Source organism: Ctenopharyngodon idella, chromosome 10, assembly GCF_019924925.1.
Source record: "Ctenopharyngodon idella isolate HZGC_01 chromosome 10, HZGC01, whole genome shotgun sequence".
NCBI lineage: Eukaryota > Metazoa > Chordata > Actinopteri > Cypriniformes > Xenocyprididae > Ctenopharyngodon > Ctenopharyngodon idella.
The window spans coordinates 11,430,759-11,446,394 of record NC_067229.1 but is presented as its reverse complement, the minus strand read 5'-3'; the positions used below and the strand labels follow the sequence as shown (position 1 = coordinate 11,446,394).

The following is a 15,636-nucleotide window of genomic DNA, read 5'->3' as shown; positions in this document are numbered from 1 at the left end:
CTACAGATATCTGTCAGCGAGGCGCCGTGCGCCAGCGCCCAGGAAGAGGCCACTCCTCTGGTGGAGTGGGCTCTCAACCTGAGCGGGCAAGGCACGCCCTGGGACTCATACGCCAGGGCGATGGCGTCCACTATCCAGTGGGCCATCCTCTGCTTGGAGACAGCCTTTCCCTTCTGCTGGCCTCCGTAACAGACAAAGAGCTGATCTGAGGTCCTGAAGCTTCGCGTTCTGTCCACGTACAGGCGCAGAGCGCGGACGGGACAGAGCAAAGCTAGGGCTGGGTCTGCCTCCTCCGAAGGCAGCGCTTGCAGGTTCACTACCTGATCTCGAAAGGGAGTGGTAGGAACCTTGGGCACATATCCAGGCCGGGGTCTCAGGATAACGTGAGAGTCACCGGGCCCGAATTCCAGGCACGATTCGTCAACCGAAAATGCGTGCAGGTCCCCTACCCTCTTGAGCGAGGCCAATGCAACCAGGAGGACGGTCTTTAGGGACAGTACTTTTAACTCGACTGATTGCAAAGGCTCGAAGGGACGACCCCGGAGAGATGTAAGAACCAGGGTCAGATCCCAAGAGGGTACAGAGGGGGGCCGGGGAGGATTCAGTCTCCTCGCCCCCCTCAAGAACCTGACGATCAGATCGTGCTTCCCTAGCGATTTACCATCAACTGCATAGTGATGTGCGGCGATAGCGGCAACATACACCTTGAGGGTGGAGGGAGACAGCCTTCGCTCCAGGCCCTCTTGCAGAAAGGAAAGCACGGTTCTGACCGAACATGATCGGGGGTCCTCTCGCTCTGGTTGAGAGGAACACCATTCGACGAATAGGTTCCACTTCAGCGCATAGAGGTTCCTAGTAGAAGGAGCTCTAGCGGAAGTGATGGTGTCTGCGACCGCTTGCGGGAGATCACTCAGAACCTCCGCGTCCCGTCCAGGGACCACACATGGAGTTTCCACAGGTCGGGACGCGGGTGCCAGAGGGTGCCCCGTCTCTGAGTCAGGAGGTCCTTCCTCAGAGGAATGGGCCAGGGAGGTGCTGTCGCGAGGAGCGTGAGGTCTGAGAACCAGGTCCGAGTGGGCCAATATGGAGCCACTAACAAGACCTGCTCCTCGTCCTCCCTGACTTTGCACAAGAGCTGTGCGAGAAGGCTCACTGGGGGAAACGCATATTTGCGTAGGCCCCGGGGCCAGCTGATTGCCAGGGCATCCGTGCCGAGCGAGCCGCTGGTCAGGGAATAGAACAACTGGCAGTGGGCAGTCTCCGGGGAGGCGAACAGATCTATCTGTGCCTCGCCGAAGCGCTGCCAGATCAGCTGGACCACCTGGGGATGGAGCCGCCATTCGCCCGGAAGCGGAGGCTGCCGTGAGAGCTCGTCGGCTGCACGGTTGAGCACGCCTGGGACGTGAATGGCACGAAGCGACCTCAGATGCTTCTGACTCCATAGCAAGAGATGGCGGGCGAGTTGCGACATACGGCGGGAGCATAGACCACCCTGATGGTTGATGTACGCAACGGCCGCAGTGCTGTCCGAGCGGACCAGTACGTGCTTGTCTGACAACAGCTCCTGGAAGCGGCCCAGTGCAAGACGTACTGCTAGCAACTCGAGGCAATTGATATGCCAATGCAGTTGGGGCCCCGTCCACAGACCAGACGCTGCATGCCCGTTGTACGTGGCCCCCCACCCTGTGGCAGAGGCATCTGTGTGGACCACAGCATGCCTGGACACTTGTTCGAGGGGAACCCCAGCCCGCAGGAACGAAGGGTCCGACCACTTGGTGAGGGTGCGACGGCAGTTCGGTGTCACGGGGACACGGAACGTACCGCGCTGCCACGCCCATCTCGGGATCCGGCCGCGGAGCCAGTGTTGAAGCGGCCTCATATGAAGCAATCCGAGCGGCGTGACTGCGGCTGCGGATGCCATATGCCCCAGGAGCCTCTGAAAGAGTTTCAGTGGGGCCGCTGTCCTGCGCTTGAGCGTACTCAGGCAGGTCAACACTGACCGGACGCGCTCCTCGGTGAGGCGCGCAGTCCGGGCGACCGAATCCAGTTCCATACCGAGATAAGAGATCCTCTGCCCGGGGGAGAGTTTGCTCTTGTCCCAGTTGACCCGAAGACCCAACCGACTGAGGTGAGCTAACACCATGTCCCTGTGTTCGCACAACTGCTCCCGCGAGCTGGCCAGGATGAGCCAATCGTCGAGGTAGTTGAGGATGCGAACGCCCTGTTCCTTGAGCGGAACAATGGCCGCCTCCGCAACCTTCGTGAAGACGCGGGGCGACAGGGCCAGCCCGAAGGGTAGGACTTTGTACTGATATGCCCGACCCTCGAACGCAAACCGTAGGAAGGGTCTGTGACGAGGCAGAATCGAGACATGAAAGTACGCATCCTTCAGGTCGATCGCTGCAAACCAATCCTGGGGACGGACGCATTCGAAAATGCGCTTCTGCGTAAGCGTCTTGAACGGCAGCCTGTGAAGGGACCGGTTCAGGACACACAGATCCAGGATTGGCCGTAGCCCACCGCCCTTCTTTGGTACAATGAAGTAGGGGCTGTAGAACCCTGACTTCATATCGGCTGGAGGGACCGGCTCGATTGCATCCTTCGCCAGGAGGACAGCAATCTCCGCCCGGAGAACAGGTGCATTGTCCAGGGACACCTGAGTGTAGTGGATACCCCTGAAGACCGGGGGACGCCGGGCGAACTGAATCGCATAGCCGAGTCTGATAGTGCGAATGAGCCAGCGGGACGGGCTGGGGAGCGCTATCCAGGCTTCCAGACACCGAGCCAGCGGGACCAAAGGCACCACAGACGCACCGGGGGTGGGGCAGCGAAGCAGAGTGCTGGAACCCGACTCGGACGGCGCAGCGGCCCGAAGTGGGGTCAGACTCTGCGAGGTGACAGTGTGAATGGGAGACGGCTGGGGGGCGGCCTCGACCATCACACTGGGACCTGCTGGCGAAGTGAGAGTGGGCTGCGAGTGGCAAGGCGGAGCCTCGCGCGCTGACAGCCACAGTCTCTTGAGACCTGGAGGATTGGGAAACTGCTCTTTTTGTGATGAAGTGGGTACCGCTGGACTCCGGAGAGCCAGCGGCGGAACAGACAATTTCACAAATTCCCCCCGGCCCTCCTCCGGGGGTGGGAGAGACGATGGAGTCCTCTCCCGAAGAGCAGGAACCTTCCCCTCCAGGTCGCCCGTCTCAGGGTCGCGTCTTCCTCGACCTCTTGCCACCTGGCTTGGCCTGAGCGGGCTGGGCGCCGCGTCCGCGACCGGCACCCTGCTGTTTGGCTGGTGTAGGCTGCTGCTTTGCCAACTTAGCAGGGGCGGAGGACGACGCAGGCGGGCGCCCTCGGCGACGAGCGGGCTGAGGCTGTGCTGCCGGCGGCGGGGTGGAGGCAGCAGCGGACCGCCGGGGCAGGACGTGTTTGATAGCCTCAGCCTGCTTCTGGGCGGCAGAGAACTGCTGGGCGAAGCTCTCTACCGCGTCGCCGAAAAGGCCGACCTGTGATATGGGGGGAGTCCAGGAACCGATATTTGTCGGTATCCCTCATATCAGCAAGGGTCAGCCAGAGGTGGCGTTGCTGGACCACAAGCGTGGCCATCGCCTGACCAACAGAACGTGCCGTCACCTTAGTCGCCCGGAGGGCGAGGTCCGTGGCGGCACGCAGCTCCCCAAGCAGCTGCTGGTCAAGACCTCCCTGGGGCATTTCCATCAACGCTTTTGCCTGATGAACTTGCAAAAGGGCCATGGCATGCAAGGCGGAGGCAGCCTGTCCGCAGGCTCTGTAAGCTTTCTTTGTCAAGCCTGACGAGAATTTACAGGCCCGGGATGGGAGACGCGGCTCACCGCGCCAGCCAGAGGCCGTTGGACACAGTTGCATCGCAACAGACCTCTCGACTGGGGGAATCCGCGTATATCCCCTAGCCTCCCCGCCATCCAGGTTGGTGAAGGCGGACGAGGGACCAGGTCTCGCACGAACGCTATAGGGCGTCCACCAGGACCTGGTCACCTCATCATGCACCTCCGGGAAGAATGGCATCGGGGCGGGGCGCTGGGGACCAGCGCGGGCCGCCCCGAGGTACCAATCATCGAGCCGAGAAGGTTCGGGACACGGTGGAGGGTTCCAGACGAGCCCGACCTTCTCGGCAGCCCGGGAAAGCATAGCCGTCAACTCAGGATCAGGCTCGGACAACGCTACGGTCCCGGAGGGAGGTAACGCAGCCGAGTCCTCATCTCCCGAGGACTCTTGCTCACCTTCCGATGCCGCGATCGACATGCAGTCATCCGCCGGTGCTCCGAAAGAAACGGCTGGTCGCTCCGTAGAGGGACCAGCACGCTCAGTCGGCAACACCACCGGTTGCAGTGAGGTAGAGGGGACAGGGGCCCGCGGAGCGGCGCTCGGCGGAGAAGCCCTGACCGTGATCCTCAGATCACCCTGCCTACACGCCGGCGCACCGTCACCCCCGGCCGAAGCCAGAGAAAATGGCGGCACGGGGCATAGGGGAGGGGACCCCCGCTCCCTGAGAACCAAGGAACGAGAGTCTCGATCTCAACACTGCAATAGTCATGTTCCCACAGTGAGAACATGAACTATCCACAAAAGCTGCTTCAGCGTGCTGAACGCCCAGGCACGTGATGCAGCGATTGTGGCCGTCAGCGGGGACCAATGAACGACCGCATCCAGTAACGCACAGACGAAATGACATCTTGAAAAAGACGCAGGGTTCGTCTGTGAAGCTCTTTTAGGAGGGGAAAAATTCAGCTCTCTTGTGCTGAAGCACACAGGGAGTGTCACGATGTGTTCGGGTACACCACTCCCCGAACACAACGGAGGAACCGGCCCAAATCGCAACAGACACAATGCTGGGAATTGGAAATTGTGTGCTGTAAAAACAGCAGTTGAGAGCTTTAAGCTCAGGCTCCTCGGGAAGCTCGCGACCTCGCTGAAGTGCCGTCACACCAACACAAGAAGAAGAAATTTTCCTTTCTTTTTTTAGCTTGAGAATTCACTGAAGTCTGAGGCTGGAAACACACTAGATGGCTCCGAAGCGAAAGACAGAGTGCGATTGCATCTGCTCCCCTATTTATACCACCTGGCGGGGGCGGTGCGCATTATGCAAATATCGCACGCCAACTCCATTGGCCTGTTGTAGTTCACTCGAAGCTGATAGGGCTCTCTAGCGATATCCCAATTCGTCGGTCACTACTGACGTACGTCGAACGTGACCGACTGAAAGGGAACTAGATAGATTGGGCTGTTTATAGATAACTTCATTTAAAAATGTTAATAGTGATTTTTATCCTGTTTGTCATGTTTATTTGCTTGATCAGTGCCTTTTGCGGTTTTTGATTCTTTTGGTAGGCTGCAAAGCTCTTGTGAATAACCTAAATAATTTGGCAAACTGATGTGGAACTGTAATGCGGTCAAGACTTGGCTGGAGCCTGGAACTACTTTAGCCATGCAGTTATAGAAAAAAAAAACAACAGCATAGAATGTCAACCAATCAGAATCAAGCATATTAGAGAGAAGCCATTTTTTTTAGAATGTTTAAATTGTATGTGCTGATTAAGACTTATAGCAGCATGTCATTCAGCCATTATGACATAACCAAGTTCTAAGGAGAAATCTGTCTGTGTCAGATTGTACTTGTATATCCTGCATCAAAATTACAGATCTTGGCCTTTTTGTAATGATATTGTGCTTTTAAGAGTAACAAACTGCATACCAGTTCTTCAAGTTCCATTTTATTAAGTATAGGGGAGAGTGGGACACAACCTAAGGCTTTTTGACAACCTAACACTTTTTTGAGTTTGTTTAAATCTGCTTAGGGTTCAGAGAATTTCTTTTGTTCCACATTAATTTCACACATGTCTGGTACAGATATGTGGCTTTGTCTCATTAATACAGTGTATACTTTTTTCTTTATTTACCCCAAAAGAAGGGAAGTGAAATGTGACAACATAGGTGGGGCACATTGTAACATGTGATGGGGCATGTTGTAACATGACCATATGACAGCTTAAAATGTTATCTGATTTAATGAAAAAAATATATATACATGACAAACTAAAATATTTTGTCAATAAAAGACTATTTTTTTCCATATAAAATAATACCTTTTTTTTTTTTAGAAATGTTTTGTTCTGCTGTCTTTTGTTCTGCCCCCCCCCCCCCCCCCCCCCCCCCCATAAAATAAATACTATGGTAGTCAATGAGGGGCGAGATCTGTTCGGTTACTTATATCCTTCCAAATATTGTTAAATAAATGTTCAGTGATATCTCCCAAAGATTTCTGAATTTTTTTGCATTTTTTCTCTATATATATTGTTGATATGGCAACTAGTAAATACACAAAGATTCATCATGCTAACATATGTGGAAGTATTCAAACCATGTGTTACAACTAACCCCGCGTTAGGTTGTGCCCCGTGCATCCCTACTTAAAGGTGCAATGTGTACATTTTAGTGGCATCTAGCGGTGAGATTGCGAACTGCAACTAACGGTGCACACCCCTCGCACCCCCCTTTCGGAGAAGCTAAGGTGGCCGTCTGGCCGACAGAAGACAAAGATGTCATCGTCTGAGACAGCAGAAAGTAGCCTGTGTGAAGCAATGAGGTTTCTTCTAACAAAGAACGATCTCTGCTTCTAATAAACCAGATGAATACCACTACTACTATGTGCGTATTCAACGTAGTGACGATGCAAGCTGCCTCAAAAACATGAACGATTTAAAAGAAGAACAACATAGTCACTAAACACGCTCTGTAGAGTGTTTGTCCATGTTTATTTTATGCATTTTTAGCATTGCTATCACTATGCTCAATAACTTCATCTGAAGGAACATTCAAATCTATTTCTCATTTAACCAACCTAAACTAATTTCTCTTTCAGCATCTGTGAATGTGGGTATAGTGAATGGCACAGAAGCCAGACCTCATTCAAGACCCTACATGGTTTCTATACAAAGAAATAACAAACACATATGCGGTGGCTTCCTTGTGTCTGAACAGTTTGTCATGACGGCTGCACACTGCTTTAAATTGTAAGTTTTTGTTCAGTTAGAATTTTGTTATGAGTCAAAGAGTCCTATGGTCTTTACTTGGTGTGACTACTTTCAAAATGACACACATGATACTACCCAACCTAGTATACTAAGGGATAATTTAGGGAGTCTAAAGTGTTTTTACTTCAACCAAAACCAAAGTTGCTAAAATTGAGCAAAATATTTGTGGCTTTAGAATGGCAGCATCATAACCAAGTTAATACAATAAGGTTCTAAATGCATATTCTTATGTTCAGACCTGAAATGCAAAACTCAGTTTTGAATGATCAGTCCTTATACCAACAAAATACATGTTTTCTTTCTCATCTTGGCAGAGGAGAGAAGCTGACAGTTGTGGTTGGAGCGCATGATCACAATCATGGTTCTAGCCGCATGGATGTCAAGTTCTACCACATCCACCCGGGGTATGAGTCTAAAAGTCCCCCCCCCCCCCCCCCCCCCCCCCCCCCATAAAATAAATACTATGGTAGTCAATGAGGGGCGAGATCTGTTCGGTTACTTATATCCTTCCAAATATTGTTAAATAAATGTTCAGTGATATCTCCCAAAGATTTCTGAATTTTTTTGCATTTTTTCTCTATATATATTGTTGATATGGCAACTAGTAAATACACAAAGATTCATCATGCTAACATATGTGGAAGTATTCAAACCATGTGTTACAACTAACCCCGCGTTAGGTTGTGCCCCGTGCATCCCTACTTAAAGGTGCAATGTGTACATTTTAGTGGCATCTAGCGGTGAGATTGCGAACTGCAACTAACGGTGCACACCCCTCGCACCCCCCTTTCGGAGAAGCTAAGGTGGCCGTCTGGCCGACAGAAGACAAAGATGTCATCGTCTGAGACAGCAGAAAGTAGCCTGTGTGAAGCAATGAGGTTTCTTCTAACAAAGAACGATCTCTGCTTCTAATAAACCAGATGAATACCACTACTACTATGTGCGTATTCAACGTAGTGACGATGCAAGCTGCCTCAAAAACATGAACGATTTAAAAGAAGAACAACATAGTCACTAAACACGCTCTGTAGAGTGTTTGTCCATTTAGGGCTGCTGTAGAAACATGCTGGCACATAATGGCGACTTAACATGGAGGGGGGACCTGTGGTGTATGAGATAGAAATGGCCCATTCTAAGGTAATAAAAACATAACTTTTCATTATGTAAGGTCTTTATGCACCACTGAAAACATAGTTATTTATATTATATTGCATTTCTGTCAGTAGATCCTCCTAAATGTTACACATTGCACCTTTAAGTAAAGTTCAAGTATAATTTTAAGTATACTTTATGTAGTGCTAATATCAGTGTACTAGTAGTATACTTGTAAGTGTACTATTTCAGTACTGCTTGGGACTAAATTGGCTCACTTTTTAGTGTATAAAAGTATACTTTTAAAAGGTTAGTTCACCCAAAAATGAAATTTCTGTCATTAATTACTCACCCTCATGTTATTCCAAACCTGTAAGACCTTCGTTCACCTTCAGAACACAAATTAAGGTATTTTTGATGAAATCCGAGAGGTATCTGAACCACACATAGGCAGCAACGTCATTGCACTTTTCAAGGCCCAGAAAGATAGCAAAGACATTGTTAAAATAGTCCACATGACTACAGTGGTTCAACCTTAATGTTATGAAGCGGCAAGAATACTTTTGTGTGCAAAAACAAAACAAAAATAACAAATTTATTCAACAATTAATCTTCTCTTCCCTGTCATTCTCCAATGCTGTTTACTTTTTAGACACATTGCAGTGCTTCCGGGTTCTACGACATAACACTGGCTCAGTATTGGCCGATGCTGTTCACGTGAGCAGCACAACACATGCATGTGATGCTGACACAGGAGCATCCTGAAGTTTATACGCATATTTCGGCATATCTTGGATCTATGGATCCATGAACAAATTTGAAATGTTAAGTGTCTACAAGGAAAATAAAAAAAAGAAGAAATGTTTTTCTTGAGTTCTTCCATAAAATTTCTTTCAATTTCTTTCAATAAATGTATCACATGGCAAGAATCAAAATTATAGTCAAAGTGTTCCCATTGTCACAACCATATAGCCTATGACTTACGCAACACCCTACTTTCCAGTCATGCCTGTAGACTCATCTCACTGAAATAATATAAATAATAAATAAGATTTTATTTTATAAATAAAACTTTTCAGACAGGTCAAAATAAAATATATTAATAATATAAAAACAGTCCTGGAAAAGCCTCCAGGATTTGAGTTGTAAAATAAAGAGCTTGTAAAATCTTCCTACAAAAGATATTAAAAAATTTGGCAAGTCTCAGTTTTACTATGCTCTCAACTGATTTCTCACCTCTAACAGAATTTACAAGAAATATTAGACATGGATTACATCACACATGGGGCAGATTAGTCTACTACCATCAAGAACGCAAATATAACACCTATATTTTCCACTTCAGTGCAAAGTGATACCCACATGAAGCTGTGAAAGAGGAAGTGCAAGCACTACTAAGGGGCTAAACCAGACCACTTTATGTTAAATACCATCATCAACACTGAGGAGAACTTCAGTAGAAACCTTCTGAACAGCATCATGATCGTCTCCGTGCTTTTGCTAGTCAGCCTGCTACCATATCCGACCCTTCCATGTAAGTCTGATGGAAAACAACAGATTTCTATTGAATTATGTCTTCTACATTTACCATAAATGTGCACATTTAATGTTTATTTTATGCATTTTTAGCATTGCTATCACTATGCTCAATAACTTCATCTGAAGGAACATTCAAATCTATTTCTCATTTAACCAACCTAAACTAATTTCTCTTTCAGCATCTGTGAATGTGGGTATAGTGAATGGCACAGAAGCCAGACCTCATTCAAGACCCTACATGGTTTCTATACAAAGAAATAACAAACACATATGCGGTGGCTTCCTTGTGTCTGAACAGTTTGTCATGACGGCTGCACACTGCTTTAAATTGTAAGTTTTTGTTCAGTTAGAATTTTGTTATGAGTCAAAGAGTCCTATGGTCTTTACTTGGTGTGACTACTTTCAAAATGACACACATGATACTACCCAACCTAGTATACTAAGGGATAATTTAGGGAGTCTAAAGTGTTTTTACTTCAACCAAAACCAAAGTTGCTAAAATTGAGCAAAATATTTGTGGCTTTAGAATGGCAGCATCATAACCAAGTTAATACAATAAGGTTCTAAATGCATATTCTTATGTTCAGACCTGAAATGCAAAACTCAGTTTTGAATGATCAGTCCTTATACCAACAAAATACATGTTTTCTTTCTCATCTTGGCAGAGGAGAGAAGCTGACAGTTGTGGTTGGAGCGCATGATCACAATCATGGTTCTAGCCGCATGGATGTCAAGTTCTACCACATCCACCCGGGGTATGAGTCTAAAAGTCTGCTAAATGACATCATGCTACTTCAGGTAAATGACTCAGCTAGGTTTTGCATTTAAGTTTTGCAAGAAAACAATTGTATTCCTGAATGTCCTAATCCGCTAGGCTTTGTTCACATTGTACACAAGTCCAATTTGGTTTCAAATCTGATTTTGCATGTGATGAAATGCATTCATTCAGACAGTGATCTCTAATTTCTGGTGTATCTACAATTTTGCATATTAATGTAATTTGTCTGTTTTTTTCTGGGGGGTGGGGGGATACCTAGTAGTCCCATTATTCTGAAAAGTAAAAAAAATTGTCAATACAGTAAAGTTTCTCATACAGTTTATATTCATTATGAAATTTCTCAGCCTTAATGATTGAATTATGTGTTGTAGCTAAATGTAAAGGTGAAAACGGACAACAAAATCAACTGGATCTCCATACCAAAGAAAGATAAGGACATCAAGGCCAAAGCCAAATGCAGTGTTGCAGGATGGGGTAAAAAAACCACCAATGGTACAGCGAGTGCTAAACTTATGGAGGTTGATGTCACAATCATTGATAAAAAAGCATGTCAGAAGTACTGGGGGAAAACATACTCCACCTCAAGGATGGTGTGTGCAGGTGGACCTGGAGGATTTTGTCAGGTACAAAGAATATTCTGGACAAATCAAAAATAGTATAGCTGTTCAATTTTATTCACAGCCTGTAACTTTTTCCACTTCTCAGGGTGATTCTGGAGGACCTTTGGTGTGCAACAAAGTTGCAGTTGGTGTCGTTTCATTCAATCAGCCAAACAACTGTGACTCACCAACATTACCCAATGTCTACACCAAGATTTCCAAATTCCTGCCTTGGATAAATTGTATTTTTGGAGGTGTGAAGCAAGAGCTTGATTAATAAACATTTTATTTCCTAACGACACACTCTGTTGATTGTATGTGTGGATTTTTTGAGATATTATAATTTGACACCGTGATCGATTTGTTAGATGTGACAAACACTTTTCAGTGAAAAAATGGTTTCGACCCTTCTCAGCAGGCTTGGTTTCCTGTGGGGGGCTGATGTCATTGCATGTGGTCAGACACTCTGTGAGAAACACTCTAGTTTGCAAAAACATCTTAACTAGAAAATCCAATGACTGTGCAAGGACACGAGGATCACCATAGATTAGAAAAGGTCTATTCTTATTGGAAGCACCTGAAAATGTACATGTCAGCTCACACCTATCATGAGACTGCTAGTAGCATTTAAATGTCAAAGAAAAAACTGAGGAAATTCTTTTTTTAAACTGTTCTCACACAGGTTTCTCAGAACCTACTCCTCATCTGCCATTGGTCAAACAGCCCTGCCCCAAACTCACACCATTGACTGAACTGTTGCTATGTCAATCTGGTCAGGATTTTCAAAGCAACTGAGCAATGTTTTGACAAACAGACCAGTGTCCCCCAAAAAAGTTCCCCCAAAAATGTCATCATTTACTCACTTTTTTTTTCATACAATGAACAATGTTTATGGGGTCCAATGTTGTATTGGACTGCACTGAATTTCACTGTATGGACAAGACAGTTGACAGTTGAAACATTTCTAAATATATTCCACTGAAGAAACGCAACATAAGGTAAATATAAATGATGACCTAATTTTCATTGTTTGGGTGAAGTATCCCTTTAAGCTGGGAAACCATGTTTTAACATACATACCAATTTACAGAGCTTACATTTGATTATCTAAAAATAACAGAAGAAACATCCAGGAAATGCAGAACTGTGGTTAGCTGTGAAGGGATGCCTGACCTTCTACTTTCAGTAGTTAAAAGGCAGTGACACATTTTGCACATACCACAAAGACAATGAGGTGCTTCACTGCGATTCTGCTCGCCACGGCTGTGATCACACTGCACATCACAGGTAGGTTCTTTCATTAGCAATCCTTTACCTTTAGACATTGCACCACTATTTATTTATTTATTTATTTATTTAAGTTTATAGTTATTTTTGGCTCAACTTCTAATTTTTTTTCTCCATAGTTGTGGTTGGAGATGACATAATCAATGGGAAAAAAGCTTCAAAAAATTCTTTGCAATATATGGTATCGGTGCAGGTCAACAAAAAACATGAATGTGGAGGATTTCTAATATCTCCTAAATATGTGCTCACAGCTGCACACTGTGAAAGGTATATTACATTTTTATACACAGATACCAGTTTTTAAAATTTGTCAGTTTGTTGCAAACTAATATGATTTTCTTTTGTGGAAAGATAGCTTTGTGTGATGAGCAGACCAAAATTTAAGTCATTATTCAGTGAAAATCTTTCCTTCAGTAAGCTGTTAAAGGATTAGTTCACTTTCAAATTAAAATTTCCTGATAATTTACACATCCCCATGTCATCCAAGATGTCCATGTCCTTCTTTCTTCAGTCGAAAAGAAATTAAGGTTTTTGATGAAAACATTCCAGGATTGTTCTCCTTATAGTGTACTTCAATTGACCTCAAACGGTTGAAGGTCAAAATTACAGTTTCAGTGCAGCTTCAAAGGGCTTTAAACGATACCAGACGAGGAATAAGGGTCTTATCTAGTGAAGCGACTGGTCATTTTCAAAAAAAAAAAATAAAATAAAAATGTATATGCTTTAGAAAAACAAATGATCGCCTTACAAGGGCTTCCACCTTCCTTATTCTTCAAAAAGCTTACGCTGTATGTCCTACACCTTCCCTATTCACCTTACGGAAAAAAACGTAAGTTGAATAGGGAAGTCATATGACTTTGACTAAATAATGATTGCTGAGTGAACAATTCAGCAAAATGTATGTCTGACTCCCTCTGTTTTATTTGATTCCAGTAAAGAGATGACTGTTGTTCTTGACAACCATGATATTTCTCCACGGAAGAATCTAGACAGATACAATGTGGTTCGAAAATTTATACCAAAAACGTTCAAAGATGTTAAGACAGGCAATGACATCATGCTTCTAAAAGTAAGGCAACACTTGTCAGGTTGTGATGAAATTTTCACAAGAACAACATGACCAAACGAGCAAATTTAATAATAAAATATTTGCATCTAAAGATTTCTAGGGAAGCAGTTTTGGGAAAAAAATTGAAGACAGTGAAAATCCCAGATGAACACCAGAGAATTACACACAAAACCCAGTGCTTGGTCGCTGGATGGGGTTCTACTAAACAGCGTAAAGAAGTTAATGAACTTCTGGCCTTGAATGTATCAACTGTTGACATCCACGACTGCAAGGAAGCATGGAAGAAATACAAACAGAACATAACAAAACTTCCACCGAACATCATCTGTGCTGGAGGATATAAACAGAACGGAGGAGTGTGCTTGGTAATAAACATACATACTGGGGAAAGTAGTCACAAGGTCTTAAGTGCAGAAACTATAAGGTTTTGAGACAATAGTACAATTACAAAAATGTTTTTAAACTATCTTGAAAAAAATTAAGAAAGACGGGGGAAAAAAAACAGTCTTACCTTTACATAAACATAAATTACCATATTGTAAGTATTTTAAATTAGGGATGTTCTATACCTCTATTCTTTTAACCCCATCTATGCATATATTCTTGCAGGGTGATTCAGGAGGTCCATTGGTGTGCAATTCAATGGCAGTGGGTATTGTCTCCTTCAACATAAAGGGCTGCAAATATCCTGATGTACCAAATATCTACACTGATATTTCAAAACATGTACGTTGGATCAAAGCAATGATGAAGAAGAAAGAAAATTAAGACTTTCCTGTTCACTGCATTTTGCTTAAATATACAATAACGGCCCAAATAAATTGTTTTGCTAATGACTGAGTCTGTATTTTCACTATGACAAATCATGTGCTTGTAAGATTGTTTTTGGGAAGAACTAATACAACATGTCAGTGCTTGCGTGTATATTATGGGTTACTTTAGAGAAATAATGCATTCATACAAAGACATAATCAACCAGGAATGGACAGCATATAAAACCTGTGACTGAAAATTTTAATCTGAAACATACATTTAAATTCTTGAATACAGTCGAGGCAGTCAAGACCTCAAAGTAGCTAAAAATTCATACTACATGACATATATCAAACATATTGTAACGTGTGCAGGCAGACAGACGAAGACACAGATGAATAAAGTTCCAACACAAAGTTTATAATATAATCCAAACAGGTAAGAGTGTTCACAACTGAGAACAACTGAGAAGTGAAACAGAGTGACATAAATACAGATGGTGAAGGGGTGAACACAATCAAATGAACTAATAATCACGGTAACCAGGGAGTGGCGGGAATCAGAACAAAGACACGTGAGAAATGAAAACAAACTTAAAGGGTTAGTTCACCCAAAAATGAAATTTCTGTCATTAATTACTCACCCTCATGTCGTTCCACACCCGTAAGACCACAAATTAAGATATTTTGATGAAATCCGAGAGGTTTTTTTATCCTCCATTGAAAGCAACGAAATTAGCACATTCAATGTCCAGAAAAGTAGTAAAAACATTGTTAAAATAGTCGACGTGACTACAGTGATTCAACCTTAATGTTATGAAGCGAGAATACTTTTTGTGCGCAAAAACAAAACAAAAATAACGACTTTATACAACAAATTCGTCTCTCCCCTGTCATTCTGCTACGCTATTTTTGTTGCAGCTTCCAGGTTCTACGTCCGAACTGCGGCTCAGTATTGGCCGACGCCTGTTCGTGTGTGATGCTGATGCAGGAGTCGGCCAATAATGAGCCAGCGTTCTGACGTAAACACGGAAACGCAGCACTGCCCAACTGCTTAACAGACTGACAGAGAAGAGGAAAAATCACTGAATAATGTCATTATTTTTGTTTTGTTTTTACGCACAAAAAGTATTCTCGTTGCTTCATAACATTAAGGTTGAACCACTATAGTCACGTTGACTATTTTAACAATGTTTTTACTACTTTTCTGGACTAAATGTGCTAATTTCATTGCTTTCTATAGGAGATAAAAAAAAAAAAAAACTCTCGGATTTTATTAAAAACATCTTAATTTGTGTTCTGAAGATGAACAAAGGTCTTACGGGTGTGGAACGACATGAGGGTGAGTAATTAATGACAGAAATTTCATTTTTGGGTGAACTAACCCTTTAAAGTCCATACAAACTAAAACAAACTGAACATAACTGTGACATATGTCCAATAGTCACAGTAGTTA

The 15,636-nt window shown here is 44.6% G+C and overlaps 2 protein-coding genes across 2 annotated transcripts; both read left to right on the top strand.

The window, feature by feature from the left end:
* The first annotated feature begins 9,425 nt into the window (after positions 1 to 9,425).
* Positions 9,426 to 11,376, top strand: LOC127520893 (granzyme-like protein 1). The gene is made up of 5 exons (XM_051909606.1): positions 9,426 to 9,690; positions 9,875 to 10,025; positions 10,361 to 10,493; positions 10,845 to 11,096; positions 11,179 to 11,376. The coding sequence occupies exons 1-5, from the start codon at positions 9,576 to 9,578 to the stop codon at positions 11,347 to 11,349; spliced, it is 822 nt and encodes a 273-aa protein (XP_051765566.1). The 5' UTR covers positions 9,426 to 9,575; the 3' UTR covers positions 11,350 to 11,376.
* An 890-nt stretch (positions 11,377 to 12,266) lies between these two features.
* LOC127521030 (mast cell protease 1A-like) lies at positions 12,267 to 14,264 on the top strand. Its single transcript, XM_051909878.1, has 5 exons — positions 12,267 to 12,359; positions 12,479 to 12,626; positions 13,293 to 13,428; positions 13,521 to 13,793; positions 14,038 to 14,264. The coding sequence occupies exons 1-5, from the start codon at positions 12,302 to 12,304 to the stop codon at positions 14,194 to 14,196; spliced, it is 774 nt and encodes a 257-aa protein (XP_051765838.1). The 5' UTR covers positions 12,267 to 12,301; the 3' UTR covers positions 14,197 to 14,264.
* The last annotated feature ends 1,372 nt before the right edge of the window (positions 14,265 to 15,636 follow it).

Coding starts and splice junctions, on each gene's coding strand:
- LOC127520893 (XM_051909606.1), top strand. CDS start 9,576: ATGTTAAATACCATCATCAACACTGAGGAGAACTTCAGTAGAAACCTT. Junction 10,026..10,360: donor GCTGCACACTGCTTTAAATT/GTAAGTTTTTGT, acceptor TCATCTTGGCAG/AGGAGAGAAGCTGACAGTTG. Junction 10,494..10,844: donor ATGACATCATGCTACTTCAG/GTAAATGACTCA, acceptor TATGTGTTGTAG/CTAAATGTAAAGGTGAAAAC.
- LOC127521030 (XM_051909878.1), top strand. CDS start 12,302: ATGAGGTGCTTCACTGCGATTCTGCTCGCCACGGCTGTGATCACACTG. Junction 12,360..12,478: donor GATCACACTGCACATCACAG/GTAGGTTCTTTC, acceptor TTTTCTCCATAG/TTGTGGTTGGAGATGACATA. Junction 13,794..14,037: donor AGAACGGAGGAGTGTGCTTG/GTAATAAACATA, acceptor ATATTCTTGCAG/GGTGATTCAGGAGGTCCATT.